Source organism: Equus przewalskii, chromosome 10, assembly GCF_037783145.1.
Source record: "Equus przewalskii isolate Varuska chromosome 10, EquPr2, whole genome shotgun sequence".
NCBI lineage: Eukaryota > Metazoa > Chordata > Mammalia > Perissodactyla > Equidae > Equus > Equus przewalskii.
In genome coordinates, this window is record NC_091840.1 from 45,138,698 (window position 1) to 45,159,591 (window position 20,894).

The 20,894-nt window shown below is 49.6% G+C and overlaps 1 protein-coding gene across 16 annotated transcripts in view; it reads right to left on the minus strand.

Annotated features, from left to right (window-relative positions):
• Positions 1-20,894, minus strand: part of SLC43A2 (solute carrier family 43 member 2) — a 42,805-nt gene that overhangs the window by 9,669 nt on the left and 12,242 nt on the right. For 10 of the 16 annotated variants that reach the window (XM_070562885.1, XM_070562897.1, XM_070562886.1 and 7 more), the window contains 6 exons: positions 20,276-20,352; positions 6,294-6,386; positions 4,751-4,884; positions 4,463-4,665; positions 3,833-3,979; positions 1,082-1,220 (listed from right to left, as the gene is read on the minus strand). In XM_070562885.1, coding sequence (XP_070418986.1) covers positions 1,082-1,220; positions 3,833-3,979; positions 4,463-4,665; positions 4,751-4,884; positions 6,294-6,386; positions 20,276-20,352 — 793 coding nt within the window. Of the gene's footprint in view, positions 1-1,081; positions 1,221-3,832; positions 3,980-4,462; positions 4,666-4,750; positions 4,885-6,293; positions 6,387-13,212; positions 13,688-20,275; positions 20,353-20,894 lie in introns of those variants that run through there. The other 6 variants (XM_070562888.1, XM_070562890.1, XM_070562889.1 and 3 more) reach the window with 2 other exon arrangements.

A 20,894-nucleotide genomic window follows, 5' to 3' on the forward strand; every position in this document is an offset into this window, starting at 1 on the left:
TGGCTCCAAATTCACCCGAATCCTGCAGGGAGCTGATGATAAGCCACATGATAAGCCAAATAAGGGAGTGAGTGGATTTCCCCTTGCGGGGCAGGAGGGAGTGAAAGAGAAACAAATATGCAGCAGATGGAACTGGAATGGGCACAAACAACCTCTTGGCTGTAGGACCTGACCTAGATAACAGAGCATTCTCTATAATTATTTCCTTGTGAATTCACTATTACTGATTCTGTCTCACCACCCACACAGCTACCCCATGGACAACTGTAGGACATCTAAGAGTGAATGCCAAGTGCTCAGAGAGGTGCAGGGAGTCCCAGGTCACCCACTTCCTCACTAGGTGGCATCAGGCAAGTTCTCAAACTCCTAGCTTCAGTTCCCTAACTCCTAGCTTCAGTTCCCTCATCTATAAAGTGGATCTAAGACTAGCATACACCTCATGGAGGTGTTGTGAGGCTTAAGTGACATAGTGTGCATCAAGTGCTTGGCAAAGCGCCTGATACAATAAACAGCAGCTTATTATATTACGGTGGAGTCACAGCAGACAGCATTTAACTCATCCTCTGATCTTAGAGCCCAGCCCTTATATAAAGTAGGGCTCCAGTACCTTGTTTAATCCTCACAATCATGAACAAATCTATTAACACACATTACAGTTACAGCCACATACTCCTCATACCGAGTGGAGTACACCGTGCAGGCAACAGGACTGTGTGAAGATGTCTGTCTACCCACTGTGCTACCCGTGCTGCAGCTCTGAGCGCAGGCCCGAAGGCAGGATGGTGTGAATCCAGTCGTCGACCTTCCTCTGGTTTCTCCTCCTCTTTCATTGAGCTCAGTGTTCCCCAGACTTTAGCAGACTAAAGAACTTCCATAAAGAAGCAAGAGACCTAAATGTGTGCTGAACTGAGTGAGCAAGTGTTGGAAAACTCTTGCAAAAGTAGCTGTGAGCAGACCCCTCTGCTGCCACTCCTGCTGACTTTAAAACCTCACCCACCCAGCCTGTCCCTGCCTGACACCTGACTCCCTGGGCTTCTTTCTCCAGGGCCTGGGGGCTGGGGCACAGGCCCTGCCTACGCACTGGTTGGCATCTTTCTCCTCAGGCTCCTCAGAGGCATCTTCACACTCCTTTAGCCTCCAGTCCATGACGTAGCCGATGACAGGGGCTGTCAGCAGGCAGAGCAGCTGGAGCACACCGAAGATGGAGGTGTAGAGGCCAACTGGGGAGGAAGACGGGCTGTGTCACAGGGGCTGCTGGCAGAGACCCAGGGCAGGCACTGGGCAAAGCCTGAGACCCCAGAGGCCCTTCTGGGGTCTCCCTCAGACCCCCTCTTGTCACTGTGGCTCGTGAGGGGAGCCCAGAGACTTTAACTTCTGAAACCAAAGCTGGAGCAAGAGGCAGGCCACCCTATTCTCCGAATCCCCTGCTAGTTTACAAGAAACTGCTAATGAAATCCAGTATGTCACAATGAGCTTCCCCAGAAGCTCCAGGAAGTCTCTATGACTTAGGAACCACAAAATTACCAATGCCTAGGACTGACGCTTTGTCTGCAACTGACCATCGGCTTTCTGCCTCTAGAAATATACCAGGAAGGCACCACTCACAGGGGCTCTGACGTAAGGGCTTCACTCTTCAAAAAGCCTTAAAATTATAATGCAATTTTTCAGCCAAATAGAAGCTGAAAGTTGACTCCTCGCCCCGCCCCCCCTGCCCCCCCCAGCCCCGCCCCTAGTTCTGGCCAAGAGGGCTATTTGGAGTTCAAGGCAAGGTGTTTCTCGGTTAAACAGAGACTGGCTGGGAGAGGATGTTGCAGTGTTCTCCAAAATTCCCCCTGCTTACCAGTGGCCATAACTGCATCAAGAAAGCGAAGGTGAAAAAGCAGAAAGGAGCCAAGTTAGCAGCAGAAACCTCAGGTAGTTATAGGCGAACAGGGCATGGAGGCAGGCTCGCTCTGGGCCCAGCACACATGCTGTTCCCCACTGAGACCTGACACCTGACTCTCAGAGCACCCGGGGGGAGGCAGAGCTTAAGCCAGGCTTATGGGAGCGGAGGCGGGAGAGGGCCCAGCATGAGTGCCTGCTGATGTTTTCCTGTCTGCTGGGGCCTCAGTCATGTGCAGCTGGTGCCTCGTCACAGGCAGGCTGGTGAATCAGGCCTGTGGCACTTGCCGGGGACTGTGATGGGGAAGTGGCATGGGTGTGGAACAGCCAGCAGAACCAGGGCCCCTCACGGTCACGCGCCCTTGGGAACACGCTCTGTTATGGTTACCTCCTGCTGCCCTCCAACGCGAGGGGTCAAAGAATCCACCCCGACCCCCAGCCACGCATCTGACACCATGAGTCTCCCTCACACGGCCAGAGCTGGGCCTGCTTCCACCCCACCGGCTCCCTGACCCTGAGGCAGCCCCTCCGGGCAAAGCCAGGCTATAGGTATCCAGCCAACAGCTCAGAGGAGCAGGATGGGGAAAACCAATGCCCGGTCAGCCACAGACTGAATTTCCTGGCCCAACTTCCTCTACTTCTTGAAATTGACTTTCTGAATGTGGGAAACACTTGGAAAAAATTCCTCTTGGGCAGCAAAAGATTCCTCAGAGAACTCGAGGAAAAGGCCATGACTTAGCAGCAGGGACAGCTGCCTCCCAAGGGCCCGTGAGGGCCTTTCTCCTCATACTCCAGGCCTCCACCTCTCTGGGCCTGACAGTTTATGATACAGGGTATTTAGACATGATATATCAGCTTTCTGTAAAATGTGGTCTGCAGATTTTAATGAGTGTTACATGATAAAAGCGTTCCTGTGGTAGAAATCTAGGGGAACATCACTGGGCTAAAACAAAGCTAAACAGGTAACTTTCCCTGTAGAGCCCCTCGGGCCTTTACTACGCCAGCGTCCCTCCACTCTGCTTCGCCACGGACTCCCATTTCACAGTGGAGCCAGTGTTGTCTGGGTCCCTTTGTCATCTTTCCCTCTTGCTGAGGCTGGAGATCTTGTCCCTTTTAAAAACTGTGTTTGATTCCTAGGATATCTTCCCCTAGGGAAAAACAGTTAAACCCATAAAAAAGTTGCACACCAATGAGATTGCAATAAGGATTTACTGAATGTGTTTGTCCCGCTTGGGGATGACTAAAGCTGACTCAGCACAGGCCCTGAGGAAGTACTGACTTTCTTTGTAGAATCAAAACCTCTAATCAGCTGAAGACCTTCTGTGCTGTTTTGGAAAAGCGGTATGTGGGTTATCAGTTCTGTTTACCAGACTGAACAAGCCTCGGCTGGATCACACACAGGAAACCTCTGCCTGGCCTTGCTTCCCGGTTCAGGGCACAGACCCCAGTGCAGGCCTAATTGCTCCAAAGTCTCCAGCCGTGATGCCCCTCCCCCCCCAACCTGGGCACCCAGCCTTTCCACTCACCAGCTGTGGTTTCAAGGGTGGGAGGATTCTTGGCGTTGGGTTTGATTGGCATCTTTCAACAAGCTCTCAGGTGTACTCTGTTCTAGTCAATGTTGTCATTTACAAACACACACAACCGCTCCCCTCAGGCAATGAAATCCATACACCCGACAGCTCAAATACATGCAGTTATTTTAGGCCTTCCCCTCCCTCCTAAACCGGGAAACTCTGACGGGGACATGAAACAACAGTTGGGGCTGGCTGTGCTGAAACAGCTCCAACAAGCAATCAGTCTCTTAGATTTCACCATTTCACGGCCCTGCTGGTCCAGCCCAGCCTAACCCCTTCCAGCCAGCTGGGCAGTGGGCGTGACGTCAGGCAGGAGTGACCACCGCTTGCAGAGTATCCTCCTGGGGGGCTGTGTACAAAGTCCAGGGGCCACCTACCTATGTCCTGGTCGCCGCTGACCAGGAACTTGAGGATGTTGTTCATGGCACCCATGTAGAAGATGAGCCGCAGCTGCGTGACGCACATGGTGACTAGGCTGAGCAGCAAGATGGGGCTGAACACGCTTTGCATGAACGAGGGGGCTGCTGTAGGAAGAAGGCCGTGGGCACTCAGGGAGAACCGGGGCCAGTACCACCGTGGCCCGCAGCCCACCCACCATCCAGGGGCCGGGTGCACGGGGAGGAGAGGTCTGATTTGCTGACCAATCACTCCATGATGGATGCAAGGACGGGCACGTGGGAGGTTAAGGGTGTGGGTTGGAGTTGGGTCACCCCGTTGTGAAATGAGTTGGGTGAATCCCTTACCCTCTTTGAGGCTTAGTGTGCTCATCTGTAAACCAGGGGAGATGGTGCCACCTGCCCTTTTGGGATGAAGCGGGAGTTAAGTGAAATGATACCCACAAAGCCCTTAGCTGGTGCTGTCCCCAGTGAGCAGGGGCTGTGGCTGTGGCTTCCAGATCTGGACTGGCCATCCCCACCCCATCGCCAGGGTGTGAGTGTGGATGTGGGTGCAGATAGCCCTGCCGACGTCTCAGGCAGGACTGGAAGGTGAGGCCGAGCAGTGAGTACCTGTCGTGTCTGGCTGGCACTTCACCTCCAGGTCGACAGTGGACAGGCACAGCTTGTGGCCCTCCTGCAGCGCTGCTTGCTCCTTCGCGTTCCTCATGGAGCTGCCCACGCTGAGGCGGCGCCCCACTGTGGTCACCTGCTTGTAGAACTGCTTCCCGGTGATCTTGTGGTCAAAGCCCAGCCAGCTGAACTTGATCTTTACCCTGGAAGCCACAGGAGAGTGTCTGTCAGTGCTGCCCAGGGTTTTGGCTGAGACAGAGGAGTGGGGCAGACAGTATATCCACTTACGAGTAGTCCATGTCCTCTGGCCCCGGGAAGGGCTCCAGAGGCCAATTAAAGAAGCAGTTGAGGAAAACCAGCCCAGAGCAGCCGGCCCAGACCACGAGGATGATGATGAAGGAAACACCGAAGTCGTAGATGACCTGATAGGAACAGTGGGGGAGGGGCAAGGCGGGGCGTGGGCAGAGTTAGCAGAGGGAAGCTGGAGTGGGCAAGGAGGCAGGGGGTGTCCGGCAGCCCCGCTCTCCCTGCACTGAGCTGCATGAGGAGAAATAGCCCTGTCAGCCCGGGTGTTTGATCATCAGACACCCCAATAATCCCAGCTCACCCTGGCATGTCACCCCCATGCCTCCAGCTTGGACCAAATGTCACCTCCTTAAAGAGGCCTTTGCTGACCACTCCCATCACTGGCTCACAGTGAACAGTCCTAGCTGAGATTATTGACTTCCTGATTCATCTACTTGTCCATCATTAGTCTAGCTCCCTGAAAATAGAAACCTGCTAGCCTGGCCCACTGATGTTTCTCCAGCATCTTGAAGAATATACATGGTAGCTGCCAAAAAAGCCCCTCGAGGAATGAACAGATGGATGTCTCACTTTGCTGCTCTGTGAAATGGGCATAACCGTGGCATGTATGCTCATGGTGTAGTGGTGAGCATTAGGCAGGTGGGATCCTGGTAGAGTGCTCAGTACAGGGCCTGGCAAGGTGGGAAGCCTGCTGAGCATGCTATTGTCATTACTACATTTCCAACACAAGAGTCCCCAGAGTACTGGCAGACAGCTGCCCAGCTCCCCAGGGAGGGGACCAGCAGTTAGACACTGAGAAGAGGAGGAGGAGGAACTCACAGGCTTCTCTGCACTCCAGGAGGGAGAAGCCCTAAAGACTCCAGGAGGGCTGGCCCTAGACCCTCCAAGCCCCTCGATTCCCAGGTGGCCAGCCCACATCTGTGACCCCTTTTCCTCATCTGTGGCCTACCTCCCGTGTACCTCAGGAAATGGGATTTTACTTGGTGCTGGTGTCAGAGGAGGAAGAAGCCCCTTCAGAAGCCCTGGCTTCAGGAGCAACAGGGTTTGGAGTAGGAACGGGCTGAGAGACTGTGAAGTGTTGGCTTCATTCTGACCCTGGGCGACTTCCATGGGCTCAGAATCCTGCCAGGGAGGGAACAGCTGAACCAACTTGGCCGAGAGCAGTGCTTTGGCTAATGGGAGTAACAACCCAACAACAGGAGCTCGGGAGACCAGAGTGGACTCAGGACCGGGAACCACTCACCTACCCCCTTTCTCTACCTCAGCCCCGAAATGCAAAGACAGCCTGCGGTAACACCCTGTAGTGATATGCTTGAATTTTTCCCTCCCCCATGGCCCAGTGGGTTTCTTTTCTGACTCCTGTGGTGCCCTGGTGCATCCTCCCAGGTGTGGGTGGTGGGGAAGGGACAGCCCCAGCGCCAAATTACTTCCTTCTTCAGAGAGGGGTGAAGGAGCCTTCGGAGAGGCCTCTGCCCAGACACTAGTCAAAATTACTGTGCTGGAAACCTGCTGGCCACACCCTCACCTTCATTCCCGGGAAGGTGACTGCAGAAGAGGCGTAGGATCCAATCATCAAGGCAATAAACGTGGACCGAAGGTCACCAAACATGTTGGGCAGCTGAAAGACAAGAAGCCAGGGAGACTGCAGCTGAGAGATTGCAGGATGGGGAAGGAGGAGGGGAAGAGAGAATCAAGGCATCCTCAGGTACCCTTTCTTATCTGCTCTTCTCCCTGTGTAATTCACAGTGGGTGTGGTCTGGGGTGATCACTGCTAATTGAAAGTTTTTCCTTCCCGGACTGAGGTTGACAAGGGGAGGGGAGGAGAGTAACACAGAACTCAGACTCTACTAATGTAAAGAAGGAGCAGCCGGGCTTCCTGGATGGCAAGGGTCCCCTCTGCTCTCTGCTCCAGCACAGGCCAGGGGCCTTCCTGTCTTTGCAGGGTTACACCGAGATGCCAGTGAGCAAAGTTGTGGGCCTCAGGCATCCCTCAAAGGGAGAAAGCCTGTTAAAAATAAGACTCTATTTGGGGATGAGAATGTCATTTTATAAATAAAACTATCAGCATCCCAGAAGGACCAGACGTCATCAAAAGCTGCTTTCAGTTCTGCGAGAGCAGGGTTTTGGAAGGTGCCAATCAGAATTCTACAGTCCTTTAGGGCTGACGGGGAGCCAGCTTGGGATTCCTGCTTGTGCATTTCTTTCTTCCTTTTTTTTTTCCACGTTTTGTTTTGTTTGAGGAAGATCAGCCCTAACATCTGCTGCCAATCCTCTTCTTTTTGCTGAGGAAGACTGGCCCTGAGCTAACATCCATGCCCATCTTCCTCTACTTTACACATGGGACGCCTACCACAGCATGGCTTGCCAAGCGGTGCCATGTCCACAGCCGAGATCCGAATGGGTAAACTCCGGGCCGCCAAAGTGGAACGTGCGAACTTAACCACTGTGCCACTGGGCTGGCCCCTTTTTTGCTTTTTCAATTTAATTTTTTTATTGCAGTAACATTGGATTATAACATTATATAACTTCCAGGTGTACATGGTAATATATTTCTAATTCTGTGTAGATTACATCATATTCACCACCCAAAGATGCCTAATCATCCCTTTCACCCTCCCTCCTCCCTGCTTCCCCTCTGGTAACCACCAATCCAATCTCCGTTGCTATGTGTTTGATTGTCATTGTTTTCATCTTCTACTTGTGAGTGAGATCATATGGTATTTGACTTTTTCCCTCTGACTTATTTCGCTTAGCATAATACCCTCAAGGTCCATCCATGTTGTCACATATGGCCGGATTTCATCATTTCTGATGGCTGAGTAGTATTCCATTGTGTATATACCACATATTCTTTATCCATTCGTCCCTTGATGGGCACCTAGGTTGCTTCCAAGTCTTGGCTATTGTGAACAATGCTGCAATGAACATAGGGGTGCATGTATTTTTATGCATTAATGTTTTCAAGTTCTTTGGGTAAATACCCAGCAGTGGGATAGCTGGATCATATGGTAGATCTATTCTTAATTTTCTGAGGATACTCTATACTGCTTTCCATAGTGGCTGCACAGTTTGCACTCCCACCAGCAGTGTACGAGCGTTCCCTTCTCCCCACATCCTCTCCAGCACTTGTTGTTTCCTGTCTTGTTAATTATAGCCATTCTGACCAGAGTAAGGTGACACCTCATTGTAGTTTTGATCTGCATTTCCCTGATAGCTAATGATGTTGAACATGTTTTCATGTGCCTGTTGGCCATCCGTATATCTTCTTTGGAGAAATCTCTGTTCAGATCTTTTGCCCATTTTTGGGGATTCCTGCTTGTGCATTTCTAAGTGCAAGGAAGGCTTTCCCTTTCCACCTGATGTTTTGCCCCAGCGATGGGCACCTGAGAAGGCAAACGGCAAGAAAGTCTTCAGGGTCTCCTCCCAGTGAGACCACTCTTGGCATTTCACAGCAGCTCATTCTGGGCCCATCCAATACGACTTTGAAGCTAAATCCCTCAGCGATTCCACCCAAATCCAGGCACGATAAAATACGGTAACACAGTCATGGATCCACAGAAGCGGGGCAAAGTACACCCTCCCAAGCAGCCAACCACAGCTTCTCCCACTAACCTCCACATTGCACCACATGTTGTAAAGCTTTCCCATCCACACCCACAGTGTCCCTGGTGTTGAGGATTACTCTGTGACAGCTAACCTGTCTCACTGCATTCAGACCATTTACACAGACCTAATCTACGCTCCCCTCCCCGATTTCTCTGGAATCATTCTCGCGTTTTATCAAACATGAAACACGTGATGGCTACCTGCAACCAATCCACTGTTGCTGAATGGAGGCAGTCTGAACTTGGTTACACACCTGCCCCTTACCAGCTCTCCCTGTGTTCCCCACAATTAAAAACGAGTAAGGGACATGATAAAAATTAAAAACGTTTGTGCTTTAAAGGACACCATCAAGAAAGTGAAAAGACAATGAAAAGACAGAAGAGAGAAAATATTTGCAAATCATATATCTAATAAGGGACATGTATGTAGAACACAGAAAGAACTCCTATAACTCAATAATAAGCACATGAGAATACTCAATAATGATACTCAGTATCACTGATCATAGGGAAATGCAAATCAAAACCACAATGAGATACTGCTTCATACCCCCTAGGGTGGCTATAATAAAAAATAAAATCAGATAATAACAAACGTTGTGAGGATGCAGAGGAATTGGAACCCTCACACACTGCTGGTGGGGACGTACAATGGTGCGGCCACCGTGGGAAACAGTCGAGCAGTTCCTCAAACAGTTAAACACAGAGGTACCATATGACCCAGAAATTTCACTCCTGGGTGTACACCCAAGAGAAATGAAAACAATGTCCACACAAAAACTTGTAAGTCAACGTTTATAGCAGCATTCTTCATAATATCCAAAAGGTGCAAACAACCTCAATGTCTATTAATAAATGAATGGATAAACAAAATGTGGCAATGGAACATTCAGCCATAGAAAGAAATGAAATACTGATATATGCTACAAATGGATGAACCTTGAAAACATGTTAGGTGAAGGAAACCAGTCGCAAAAAACCACAAAGTGCATGATTCCATTTACATGAAATGTCCAGAATAGGCAAATCCGTAGAGACAGAGAATAGATTAGTGGTTGCCTAGGGCTGAGGAAGAGGAAGCTGGGAGTAAACAGGGAGGAAATGCTAATGGGTATGGCGCTTCTATTTGGGGTGATATAATTGATTATGGTGATGACTGCACAACACTGTGAATATACCAAAAACCAGTGAATTGTATACTTTAGGTGTATTATATGGTATGTGAATTATGTCTCAATATCACTGTTGAAAACCATGAATAAGTTACTTAAGATGTTTTGAGATCCCAGGATTAAAAAGGAAGACGAATAAACCTGTAGTGCATGGCCAGCTAAGCCATCTTATGGCATGGCGCCAGGGTGGCCATCCAGGCTTCCCAAAGAATTCCCAGCACACAAAGGGCGCTTCTTTCAGCCTCTACGTAGAGGGGACCCTCTGTCCACTCAGGCTTCTCAGGGAGGGTCAGAAGGGCACAAGGGGCACACGGAAATTCCCCCTAGCAGGAGCCAGAGGAAATGTGATGTGCTCATGTGTGCCAGGCACACCAAGGTGAGCTCTAAAGGAGCCCAGTCTTACTCTTTGCACACCTGCCTCCCAGGAATGCTGTGGTTCAAAGCACATGCCTCAGTTCCCAAGCTCACATATTCGGGCTGCTCCACGCTGGCTGCCCGGGCAAGGCAGCCTCACAGGGGAGGCATCTCTGGGGCCATATCCGCCCCAGGGAGAATCTAAAGATTAGCTCTGCTTGTATGGAAGGAGAGAACTCTTCCTGCCTGGGATGCCATCTAACCAGGGCAGGTAAAGGAAGAAAGGGGTCAAAGAGGGTTCAGAACCCAAAGAGAAGAGCAGATGGAGGCCCAGAGCCTGGTGGAGAGAAGGTCACTCGGTACAGAGCCAAACTAGGGAACACTTCTGTCGCTGCAGTCACCTCGGGGCACAGAGTGGCTCAAACTTCCCGACAGAGCTAGGGGATACTCCAGCTTGCTAGCTAGCCCTTGTCCTACCTTAAGGTCAAGTTTGCTTTAACTAAACCCAGGCTAGAGGCCAACACAACAGGCCTTTGGAGTTCGCACACAACCCTGACCTGATCTTCCGGAGGCTTCTCCCCAGAACTAGATCCAGGACAGGAAGCAAGAGGGAGCTGGAAGAGGAGACTGACCTTCCATCTGCCATGGAGGAGGCCCTTGCCCTCATGCCTGGACAAGGGCAGTGGCCTTCCAACTGCCCTCTCTGCTGCCCTGCCTGGAACATTCTTAGCAATCCCAACATGTTATTTTGGTCACATCAGGCCCATTCCTAGGCAAACCATCCAACCAGCCCTCCCACCAACACCTACATCCTGTATTTTAAATTATGATTATTTTTCCTGATTAGAAAAGCAAAGCATATCCATTGAAAAAATTGGGGGGGCTGGGCTGGTGCCATAAGGGTTAAGTTCACGCTTTCCACTTCAGCAGCCTGAGGTTCATGGGTTCAGATCCCAGGCATAGACCTGCACACCGCTCATCAAGCCATACTGTGGTGGTGTCCCTCATAAAAAATAGAGGAAGATGGGTACAGAACATTAGTACAGAGGAAGATTAGCTCAGCAACAATCTTCCTCAAGCAAAAAAAAAAAAGAGGAAGATTGGCAACAGATGTTAGCTCTGGGCCAATCTTCCTTACACACACACAAATTTGGTACAAAGAACACGTGAAGAAAGAATAAAATAAAAATCACTGCAATACAGTCATGTTACCCTTTTGATGTATTTCCCTTTAATCTTTTTCCTATGAATACCTGTAACTTTTTAACAAAACTGGGATCATATGCTACATGTTGTTTATAAACTTTTCTTTTTTACTTGATATATTATAAATGTTTTCTAATTTTGTATTCATCTTTAACATAATTTGTAACCACTGCCTGTTATTTCTTTATCTGGATGGTCTATAACTTACACAACCATTTCTCTGATGTTGGACCTCAGGTCCTTTTAATTTTTATCTTAAATAACATTTCAATGAACATTCTTTTTTTTTTTTTTTTGAGGAAGATTAGCCCTGAGCTAACTACTGCCAATCCTCCTCTTTTTTTGCTGAGGAAGACTGGCCCTGAGCTAACCTCCATGCCCATCTTCCTCTACTTTACATGTGGGATGCCTACCGCAGCATGGCTTGCCAAGCAGTGCCATGTCCGCACCCGGGATCTGAACCAGCAAACCCCGGGCTGCTGAAGCAGAAGTGCGAACTTAACTGCTGCGCCACTGGGCCGGCCCCTCAATGAACATTCTTAAAGATAAACATACGTGCACATAGCTATTATTTCCTTAAGGTAAATTCCCAAAAGTTGAATCATTAGGAAAAAGAGAATACACATTTTTAAGTTTTTGTGATACTCTGTGCCAAACTGCCTTCCAGAAAATTCACACCAATTGCTACTCCCCCCAGCAGCATAGTAGAGTGTCTCGTTCACTGCAGCCAATTCAACGTTGTGTGCTATCATTATTTTAAAAATCTGCCACTTCACCAATATTCTTGTTATTTTAAAATCCATTTCTTTGTGTATATGGATGAAATGAATCAAGCACTGATATTTGCTTCAAAATAATCTGGTTGGTGGGTGAAGGTAGAAATGAAGCAAGACTGGTCATGAGTTCATAATTGTTGAAGTTGCAAGATGGGTACATAGGGTTCATTAGACTATTTTCCCTAATACCATATTTAAATCTTTCCATGATTAAAAAAATAAATTGAAAAAAACTTAGATTTATTTGATTACTAATGACTTTGAACATTTTTCTACAATTTTTAAAATCAGTCATTTATATTCTTCATTTCTCCTTTTCCCTTATGAGGATGTTAATCTTTTGATATTGATTTTGTATAGGCTCTTTATATATTAAAGATAGTCAAGGTTTGTCCATATACTACAAGTACATTTTCCTACTTTATCCTTCTTAGTTCATGGCGTTTTTTGACCAATAGTAGTATTTAAATAGGTAGTCAAAGTGTGTTTCAGCTTTCAGGAACTACCTAGCATTTGTGTTAGATGAAATTTCTCTGAAAAGAACATCAAGGATGACCTTGACCAATGAAACTCAAAGCATAAACATCCTGGCAGTAAGTCAATGTGTGGTCACAAATGAATAGCTAGCACAGGAGGTTTCCCTGTGGACATTAATTATTTCTTAAATGTTAATACTAATTGTGTTTTATCCTTTAGGCTGCTTCCTTCCCTTCCTCTCAAAGCTGTCATGCCTGCCAGAGATTTCCCCTACTTGCTGTGCCCAGGAACAGCTTGATCACAGGCTTTCCCTTATTATTAAGTAATAATATATAATAATATAGCATAATTATATTAATATAATAATACCATTATGTAATATAGTATTACATAATAGTATTATTATAATAACAGCAACTATTTTTAATACCTACTCTATGTATTATCTTAAAAACCCTCAAAACAACCTTACAAGGCACGTGTCATTTATTACCCTCATTTAATGGGTATAAATCTTTAAGGATGAGAAAACTCAAGGGTCTCCCCCAAGCTGGCAAGGGTCAAATTTGGGATTCAAAGCAGGTCAAGGTTATGTGCACAGCCACTGGGCTCCTCTGCTCTTGGAAAGATTGTGTGGCTGTTGGGTACACACTTCAGTTTGGGCCCCAAGGCAATTACCCCCACCTCTCATGCCTCTGTGTGTTCCTTATCAAGCATTCCGTCTGCTCTCCCCACTAGAGATCTCTTACATCCCCTCGGATGCTCCTCTTACACCTATTTGCCCCCTTCCCTCCCCTTGACCTTCCTTGGCCCACCTCCCCGGGGTCGAGGGCCACACCATCGAGTGGACTTACATTTGCCTGCAGACTCTCCCGTTTCATCTTCAGGTCTGAGTCTCCTTCCCCACTGCTCTCCACATCCCTCGTCCCTCCTCCCTCCTCCCTCCCTCCCTCACTCTGCCTCCGCCTGACCTCAACTGCACATAATGGCTCCTCAGAAGCCCTGGTGATGGAGTGAGGCTGAGTACTGAGCAGAGTGCCCTAGTGCAGCCTCGAGGGCTGGCTCGAGGGGGAAGAACCAGCTCCGCTGCCAAGTAGGAAGCTGGAGCCGCACTGCAATGACAGATGCCAGGGAACACACTCAGCAGAGGCAGCTTCCTGACTCTGGATGCACAAGTGCACTCCCTGGTGGGGAGCGCAGGCCCCCTCCTCTGGCTCTCGGTGCTTCCTGGCCACCCTTGCTGTCTCTGCAGGGTTAGGGCTGGAGTGGGCTCGCAGGGCAGACCTGCCTCCATGCCGGCTGGCTCACATGGGGATGCCGTGGTGACTCACTCTCTTGGCCCCTTGGCTGCACTGTAAACAGGCCCCGGCCGTGTGACCTTCCCAGAGGAGAAAACAGCAGCTGCAGGCGGCCCCTCCCCAGAGTTCTGGCCACAGAGCCCGGCTACTGGACAAGATCCCCAGAGGCCGAGGCTCCGGGGCAGTGAGGGTGGGCTGTGATCCTTGGAGGACTCTCTCTAAGGTGCCTCCCTACCAGGGGACCCCAAGACAGGCCTTGGGGTTGCTGGCAGACAGGGACAGAAGGGCCACCGCTTAGCCCCCTGGCGCTGACTTTCCACATCCGTCGTCTCCCGGGCCCACTAGCTGGGGGCACATCCCTGGCCCTGGGGGAGATGCCCCAAAGCCCCTTCCCAGAGGTAAGCCTTGTCCTCAGGCAGCTGGAGTACACACCTAGAGCTCTGTACAACCTGTACAGGCCAGGATCCAGGTACCAGTCTGGACATGCGGACTCAGCAAAGCTGGGCTATTTCCTAACCCCAAACAACCAGGTGGCTTGAAGCACTCATTGCCAGGAGAAGGTCCTTGTGGTCACCTTTCTGCTTCACTGCGGAAGGGGTGGGGAGGAGGGACTCCACCCCCCAACAGGTCCAGCCCTGTCGATGGCCCCGCTACACTTTCCATCCACCCCAAACGTACTGAGCGTGTCACAGGCTGGAGCAGTTCATGAGGCGGAACCCTCTGATGGGTGGATTTTTCCAAGGCCAATGGCGATCAGCTGACCGCTCTGGGTTCTCGAGGCACCAAACCCAAGGACAGAACCCAAGAGGCAGAAGCGGCTCAGGGCACTTGGAAGAGTCCTGCTCACCCGGCACCTGGGCTCCCGGAGAGCTGGTCGGGCTGCTGGAGGTGGGGACCCTCTCCTGGCTGTAGAAGCTGGGCAGGAATGCCAAACTCCCACCCACCACTGGGGGAATCTGCTTCACTGCTAAATCCCAAATCCCCCTTCACTCAGGTATCTCGAGAGGGATATCCATTCTGTTCTCTTCAAACTCAGATCCCAGCTCCCATGGGATTGTCTCTTGCTCAGGTTCAAAGTCAGACTGCGGTGAATCAAATAGGAACAGCCCACAGAGAAATTTTTCACTAAGGAGCCTGGCAACATTTTGTAATCACTTTTCAGCTCAGAACTCCCCATCCCGCCCACACTGACAGGGCTCAGAGCAATGGAGTGGAAAAGATACGTTCACAATGTTGGCGGCATCTGCCCCCATCTCTAAGCAACCCCGGTCCTGGATTGCGCAGGGTGGCGGCCCAAAGATGCGGTGTCAGCCGCCGGCTGGTGTTTGCGCTCCAGCCGATGAAGCGAGTTAAAGGGTTGTACAAACTCAAGGCATTGAGCAAACAGACCAAAGTGTGCTGTCCAGATGTCCAGTGGGGAGGCTGAGGCTCAGCCCATCGAGGAGTGCTCTAAACCTGTGGAGGCACCTGGCACCCTCCTCTGAGGATGTCACATCGCCCAGCCCAGACTGTCTGTGGCAGAGGCCTGAGAAAGCCAGTTCTGGGTGTCTGGCAGCCCACCTGGCATGGGATGTCCCCCAGCCCCTCTGAGCCTCCACTCTGGAGGAAAGGATCCCCCATGAGGACAGACCTCTCAGGCTCTGTAGGGAGCCCCATTGGCTGTCTCGTCCTGACCTGAGGGGAAAAGGCATTTTGCCAACGTGGGGACCCCTCTCCACCAATGGGGGTAACAGCTCACAGCCCCTGGTCATCTTTATTTATACCACAGCCCATGCAACATAAAACCCCTTGGGACTCAGAAAGGCCCCAAATTAAGGTTTCCATGGCAACACATTCTCCCCAGATTCCCAGGCTATCATGGAGTGATTATCCATGGCCCCAAAGTGGGTACAGGAGCTTTGATTTAGGAAGCTCCAAAAGGTGACCCTGAAGACTCCTTTGTCCCCAAAATTAGAACACGGGTGGGAGACATGAACAGAAAGTGCCATTGTGCTGCTAGCTCGGCGTCTCTGGGAGCCGATCCTGACAGTTCTGCTTTTTAACGGCCTGGGCTACGTCAGAATGAGATTCAGCTCTGCTCAGCAGAAGCCTCGGCCAGCCCCAGCACATTGCCCAAGAGCTCCAGCCCTGTCCTCGCTGACCTGCTTCTCACTCTCCTTTCAGGGGCGGCTCTGGAGAGGAGCAGCCATAGGAGCCTCATCAGAGGCCTCATGGGACAGGGGAATGTCCGAGGGATCCATCAGGCCACGGTCGGGGTAGAGGAGGAAAGATGACTTAAAAAGTGGTTGGTGGGGCCCACCCAGTGGCGCAGCGGTTAAGTGCGCACGTTCCGCTTCTCGGCAGCCCAGGGTTCGCCGGTTTGGATCCCGGGTGTGGACGTGACACGGCTTGGCATGCTGTGGTAAGCTTCCCACGTATAAAAGTAGAGGAAGATGGGCATGGATGTTAGCTCAGGGCCAGTCTTCCTCAGCAAAAAGAGGAGGATTGGCAGTAGTTAGCTCAGGGCTAATTTTCCTCAAAAAAAAAAAAAAAAAAGTGGTTGGAGGGGGCCGGCCCTGTGGCCAAATGGTTAAGTTCACATGCTCCTCTTTGGCGGCCCAGGGTTTCGCCAGTTCTGATCCTAAGTGCGGACCTAACACCACTCAAAAAACTATGCAGAGGCGGTGTCCCACATAGAAGAACTAGAATGACTTACTACTAGGATACACAACGATGTGCTGGGGCTTTGGGGAGAAAAAAAAGAAAAAAGAGGAAGACTGGCAACAGATGTTAGCTCAGGGCCAATCTTTCTCACCAAAAAGTACACCTTAAAAAAAAAAACAGCGCTTAGAGAGCTGGCCTGGGTAACTAGAAGGGGTGTCAGCAGGGCGTAGGGGCGAGAGGGTGGTCATCCTCTACCTTTCCATGGGGAACAGTGACTGAGCAGCCTCTTGGCGCCTCTACACCAAAGGTTGTCAAACTCTGTGAAGGGCCAGATAGTAAATATTTTAGGTTTTGCAGGCCATGTGGTCTCTGCCACAACTACTTCATTCCGCCCTACAGCACAAGACAGCCATGGGCAACAGGTAAACAAGTGGGCATGCCTGTGTTCCAATAAAACCCTGTTTACAAAGCCGCGTGGTCTGGATTTGGACTGGGGGCGGCAGTTTGTGAACTCCTGCTCTAGACCCAAGATTGGGGACCTTAGAGGACAAGCCACTGGCCTCCACTAAACAGGTCCCTGCTAACCAAACACTTTAGGTGCTCGATCAGATGGTTTTCTTGTCTGGTCACTATTTGGCCCACAGAGTCGTTTACCCCCCCCCCCCCCCCCCGCCCCGGGAGAGTGAGAAGCTGTAACAGGAACGCTGGGGCCTCCACACAGGCCTATTAGAGGTTGAGGAAAGCAAAGGACCCTCCCATGAAAAATGTGCCTGTGCAGCACACACACGAATTGGCTTGCCTCTGATCTGCAGGCGGCCCACAGCTCTCCTGAAGCGTATTCACGGGCCACCTAGAGGCCTGGAAACCCTGCAGTAAGATGATGGCTTGCTCACTCAGAAAGAGAGCTAAGCTTTCTCTGCATATGAAAGAGCTCTTATAAAACACTAAAAAAAGGATAAACAAGCGTGTAGAAAAATAGACAAATGACACAAAGAAGCAGTTCACAAAAGAAAACTCAAATGACCACAAAAAAGAGGTGAAAAGATGCTCCGTCTCATTAATAATTAAAGAAAAAGTTTTTTAAATCGTGGTATATCATTTTCCACCAGATTAACTGACTAATGTTTAAAAGATTAATGACAGGGTGTGGAGGGGGTGTGGAGAAGGAGGCACTCTAACACATGCTGGTAGGATAGTATTTTGGGAAGAGTATTTGATGGTTTATATTAAAAATTTTTTTTTTTTTTTGAGGAAGATTAGCGCTGAGCTAACTACTGCCCTCCTTTTTTTTTTTTTTTTTTTTTTTGGTGGAGGAAGCCTGGCCCTGAGCTAACATCGTGCCCATCTTCCTCTACTTTCTATACGTGGGACGCCTACCATAGCATGGTGTGCTAAGCAGTGCCATGTCCACACCCGGGATCCGAACCAGCGAATCCCGGGCTGCCGAGAAGCAGAACGTGCGAACTTAACCGCTGTGCCACCGGGCCGGCCCCTATATTAAAATTTAAAACATGCGGATCCTGTGGCCCAGCAACTCCACTTCCAGGAATTTATTTTACAGAAATGTATGTACAGGGATGTTTACCTCAGCAGCATCAGTAAATCAGAAAAATTGGAAACCAACCCAAATGTCCATTAGTAGGAAACTGGGTAAATGGATTATGGTACTTCTATATTATTGAATAACATGGAACTGTTTAAGAATGAGATGGATCTCTAGAGTTTAAAATAAGGTAGATTTCTAAGGACTGGTAGGAAAAGATGTAAAAGACACATTGTTAAGTGAAAAATGCAAATTGTAACTGTATTTCTTTAAAAAAGAATTAACATTGGTATATGCAGATTTTTAGAAATACTGAAGAGACATATTCTAAACTGGCGAAGGTACACACAGGACTTTACAGTCTATACTTTATATTTCTAAAGTACTGACTTCTTAAAATAAAAACATTTTTGTTGCAGAATCATTAAAAAAAAAAAAGAAAAGAAAAAGAATCCTTATGGGTTTACTAACCTTGTCTAAAGGTTTCTTGGATGAGTTCATTTTAAAGGTTTTCCTAAAAGGGATTTACAGTATGGTGGTTTTCACCCATTTGTCTTATGCTTTATTATAATAAAGCATCTTTTTGTATTTCAGAGCATAAATTTCTCAAGCTCAAGGACCATCTCTTTCTTTCATCCCAAAATCCGTAACTGCCATTACACAGGCATAGAAAGACTAAAATACTGGAGGTGATGCCAAGTTTTTATTTTTCATTTTGACGAAAGAGTTGGTCATTTTAATGCCATCAAAGAGCAGACAGAATCATGACTACTGTCTGTCTCACAAGTGACACAACTGAGAGGAATCTGTGTACTTTCGACAGTTTGAACTTCTTACAGTTTTGACATTTGTTTTCCTCTGGGAATTTGAGAGGGAGGGGGATATACCCGTTTCTTAAAAAATGTACCTGGTTAAAAAAATAAAAATAAAAACGCACAAAAGACAAAGTAAATCTCTCTCACACCACCAGGGGCAGGGCAACCAGAGTCCCCAGATTTGTACATGTTGCCTACCCACCGAGCAAAGCACGCACAGCTCCACGCTGTACTTTCTCACCCAACACAGACTCCACTGAACTCCACCTCCAAGGACCTAGACCCAGACAGTTACTCCTTCCCACCAGGACGAAGGTAACAAGGTGAAGTGTAGGAGGGGTGAACAGAAGAGACCCCAGGCCTGGCCTCGCCTCTGGCTCACGGCCTGCAGGCAAGGGGTCAAGGAGATGCCAGCACCTCTTCAAGCTCCTTACAAGACCAGCCAGCCCCAGGGCTCCCTCAGACTAAACAAGGGGCCTCAGACTAAACAAGGGCCCCTCAACAGCATGGCCCCTGATGCATTTGTGGAAAGGAAAACCAGAAACCAGAGTGCGCTGTGAACAGCGATGGTAGGTATTCTGTCATAGAAGCTTTTTCATGGGGAAACTGAGGCAGGCCAGACTTGCTTGTTGGACAGAAATCTCTCTGAAGAGCCCAATATTCTCACTTCTTTCCCAGCTCTGAAAGGCACCCCTGCCTAAGGGGCCAGCCTGCAGAGAGCTCCCCTCTTCCCTGGGGGAGACGTTTACGGCATTCTTCGACTTTCTTTCTTTCTACCTGGACCTTCCCGCAGCCTCTCCCACCTCAACAGAAGCACATCCTGTGGTGCTCCTGGTGCTACCGACAAGGGGGTGCTCAGCCTCTCGAGAAAGCATCTCCCTCCCCAGAAGGGCTCTGTGTCCTGGCACTTAGAAAATCAAGAAGAGAGCAGCGTACGTGCTCCCCTGGGTTTCAAGTTCAGTTCTGGACAAAGGCAACAGTTAGCGGCCGCGGCGATTCCAACGGAGGCTTGTTTTTAGGTTGCATGTTAGGCAGAGATGCCATGGAAAATAAGAGCAAAGAAAGTGGGAGGCAGCTTCTTCCTCCCTGCTCCTGTGCTCCCTGGACACAGAGCTGGAGAGCTGGCCTCCTCAGCACCCAGGTCAGCAGGCAGGGGCCGGGCCCGCTCCGAGAACTGTGCTCTGCTGCCTTCAGCACCTCCCCAGCTTGGGAGGCTGCGATTGGCTTTGCTGCCACTTCACCACCAGCAACACACTAGTGCTTGAATGTCCAGACACATGTAGGTGGATGGAAGGCAAGGAAATGGAGGCCAATAAAAGCTGCTTCAAATTCACACATAGATTCCTGAACTAGAGAGCTCCTTAAAAAAAATCCATACTTTGGGGCTGGCCCCGGGGCTGAGTGGTTAAGTTCACGTGCTCTGCTTCAGTGGCCCAGGGTTTCGCCAGTTCGGATCCTGGGCGAGGACATGGCACCACTCATCAAGCCACGCTGAGGCGGCATCCCACATGCAACAACTAGAAGGACCCACAACTAAAAATACACAACTATGTACCGGGTGGCTTTGGGGAGAAAAAGGAAAAATAAAATCTTAAAAAAAAAAAAAATCGATACTTACAGTTAATGAGGTGAAAGTCATGCACATCCCACCAAAGCCATTCAGAGCCAGGGAGATGAAGATGAGCACAGAGAGAGCTGGAAGGAAACATAAGCTCATAAGCAGCAACCACAGCTGAGCTTCAGGGAGGCCAGGGCCTGGCCCGGCGCCTGGCAAGGAAGCGAATGCAGGCTGAATGAACGACCAGCCCTCAGGGGTTGGTGCCGGACCCCTCAGAGCTGGAACAGCCTCCTCCTCACCGCCCTTCTCTGGCCTATTTTACAGAGCTTGGGCTCTTGCAAAAGGTGCATCCCCATCCTCCTTTCTCCACTAACCTTAGCAGCAAGCAAGCGGCCAAAGGAGATGCTTCACTAAAACCAGAAATACAGGTAACCCAAATCAGTAGGTGAGCTGGCTGAGATTTTGGTGAAACTCAAGTCCTATTTCGGTGTTTGTTCTGAGACTCCTTGTGAAGCAACAGCTCCGCCTCAATGGGGATGGGGACCAGGTGGCTCCTAAGCCATCTATAAAGTGTTGGCCGGGGCTGTCTTGAGGGGACGTAACTTCCGCACACACCCCTGCAGCTGGCCTGGTTCTTAGAACTCGTCTCTCAAGTTGGCATCAATGAGGCCACTGGGGA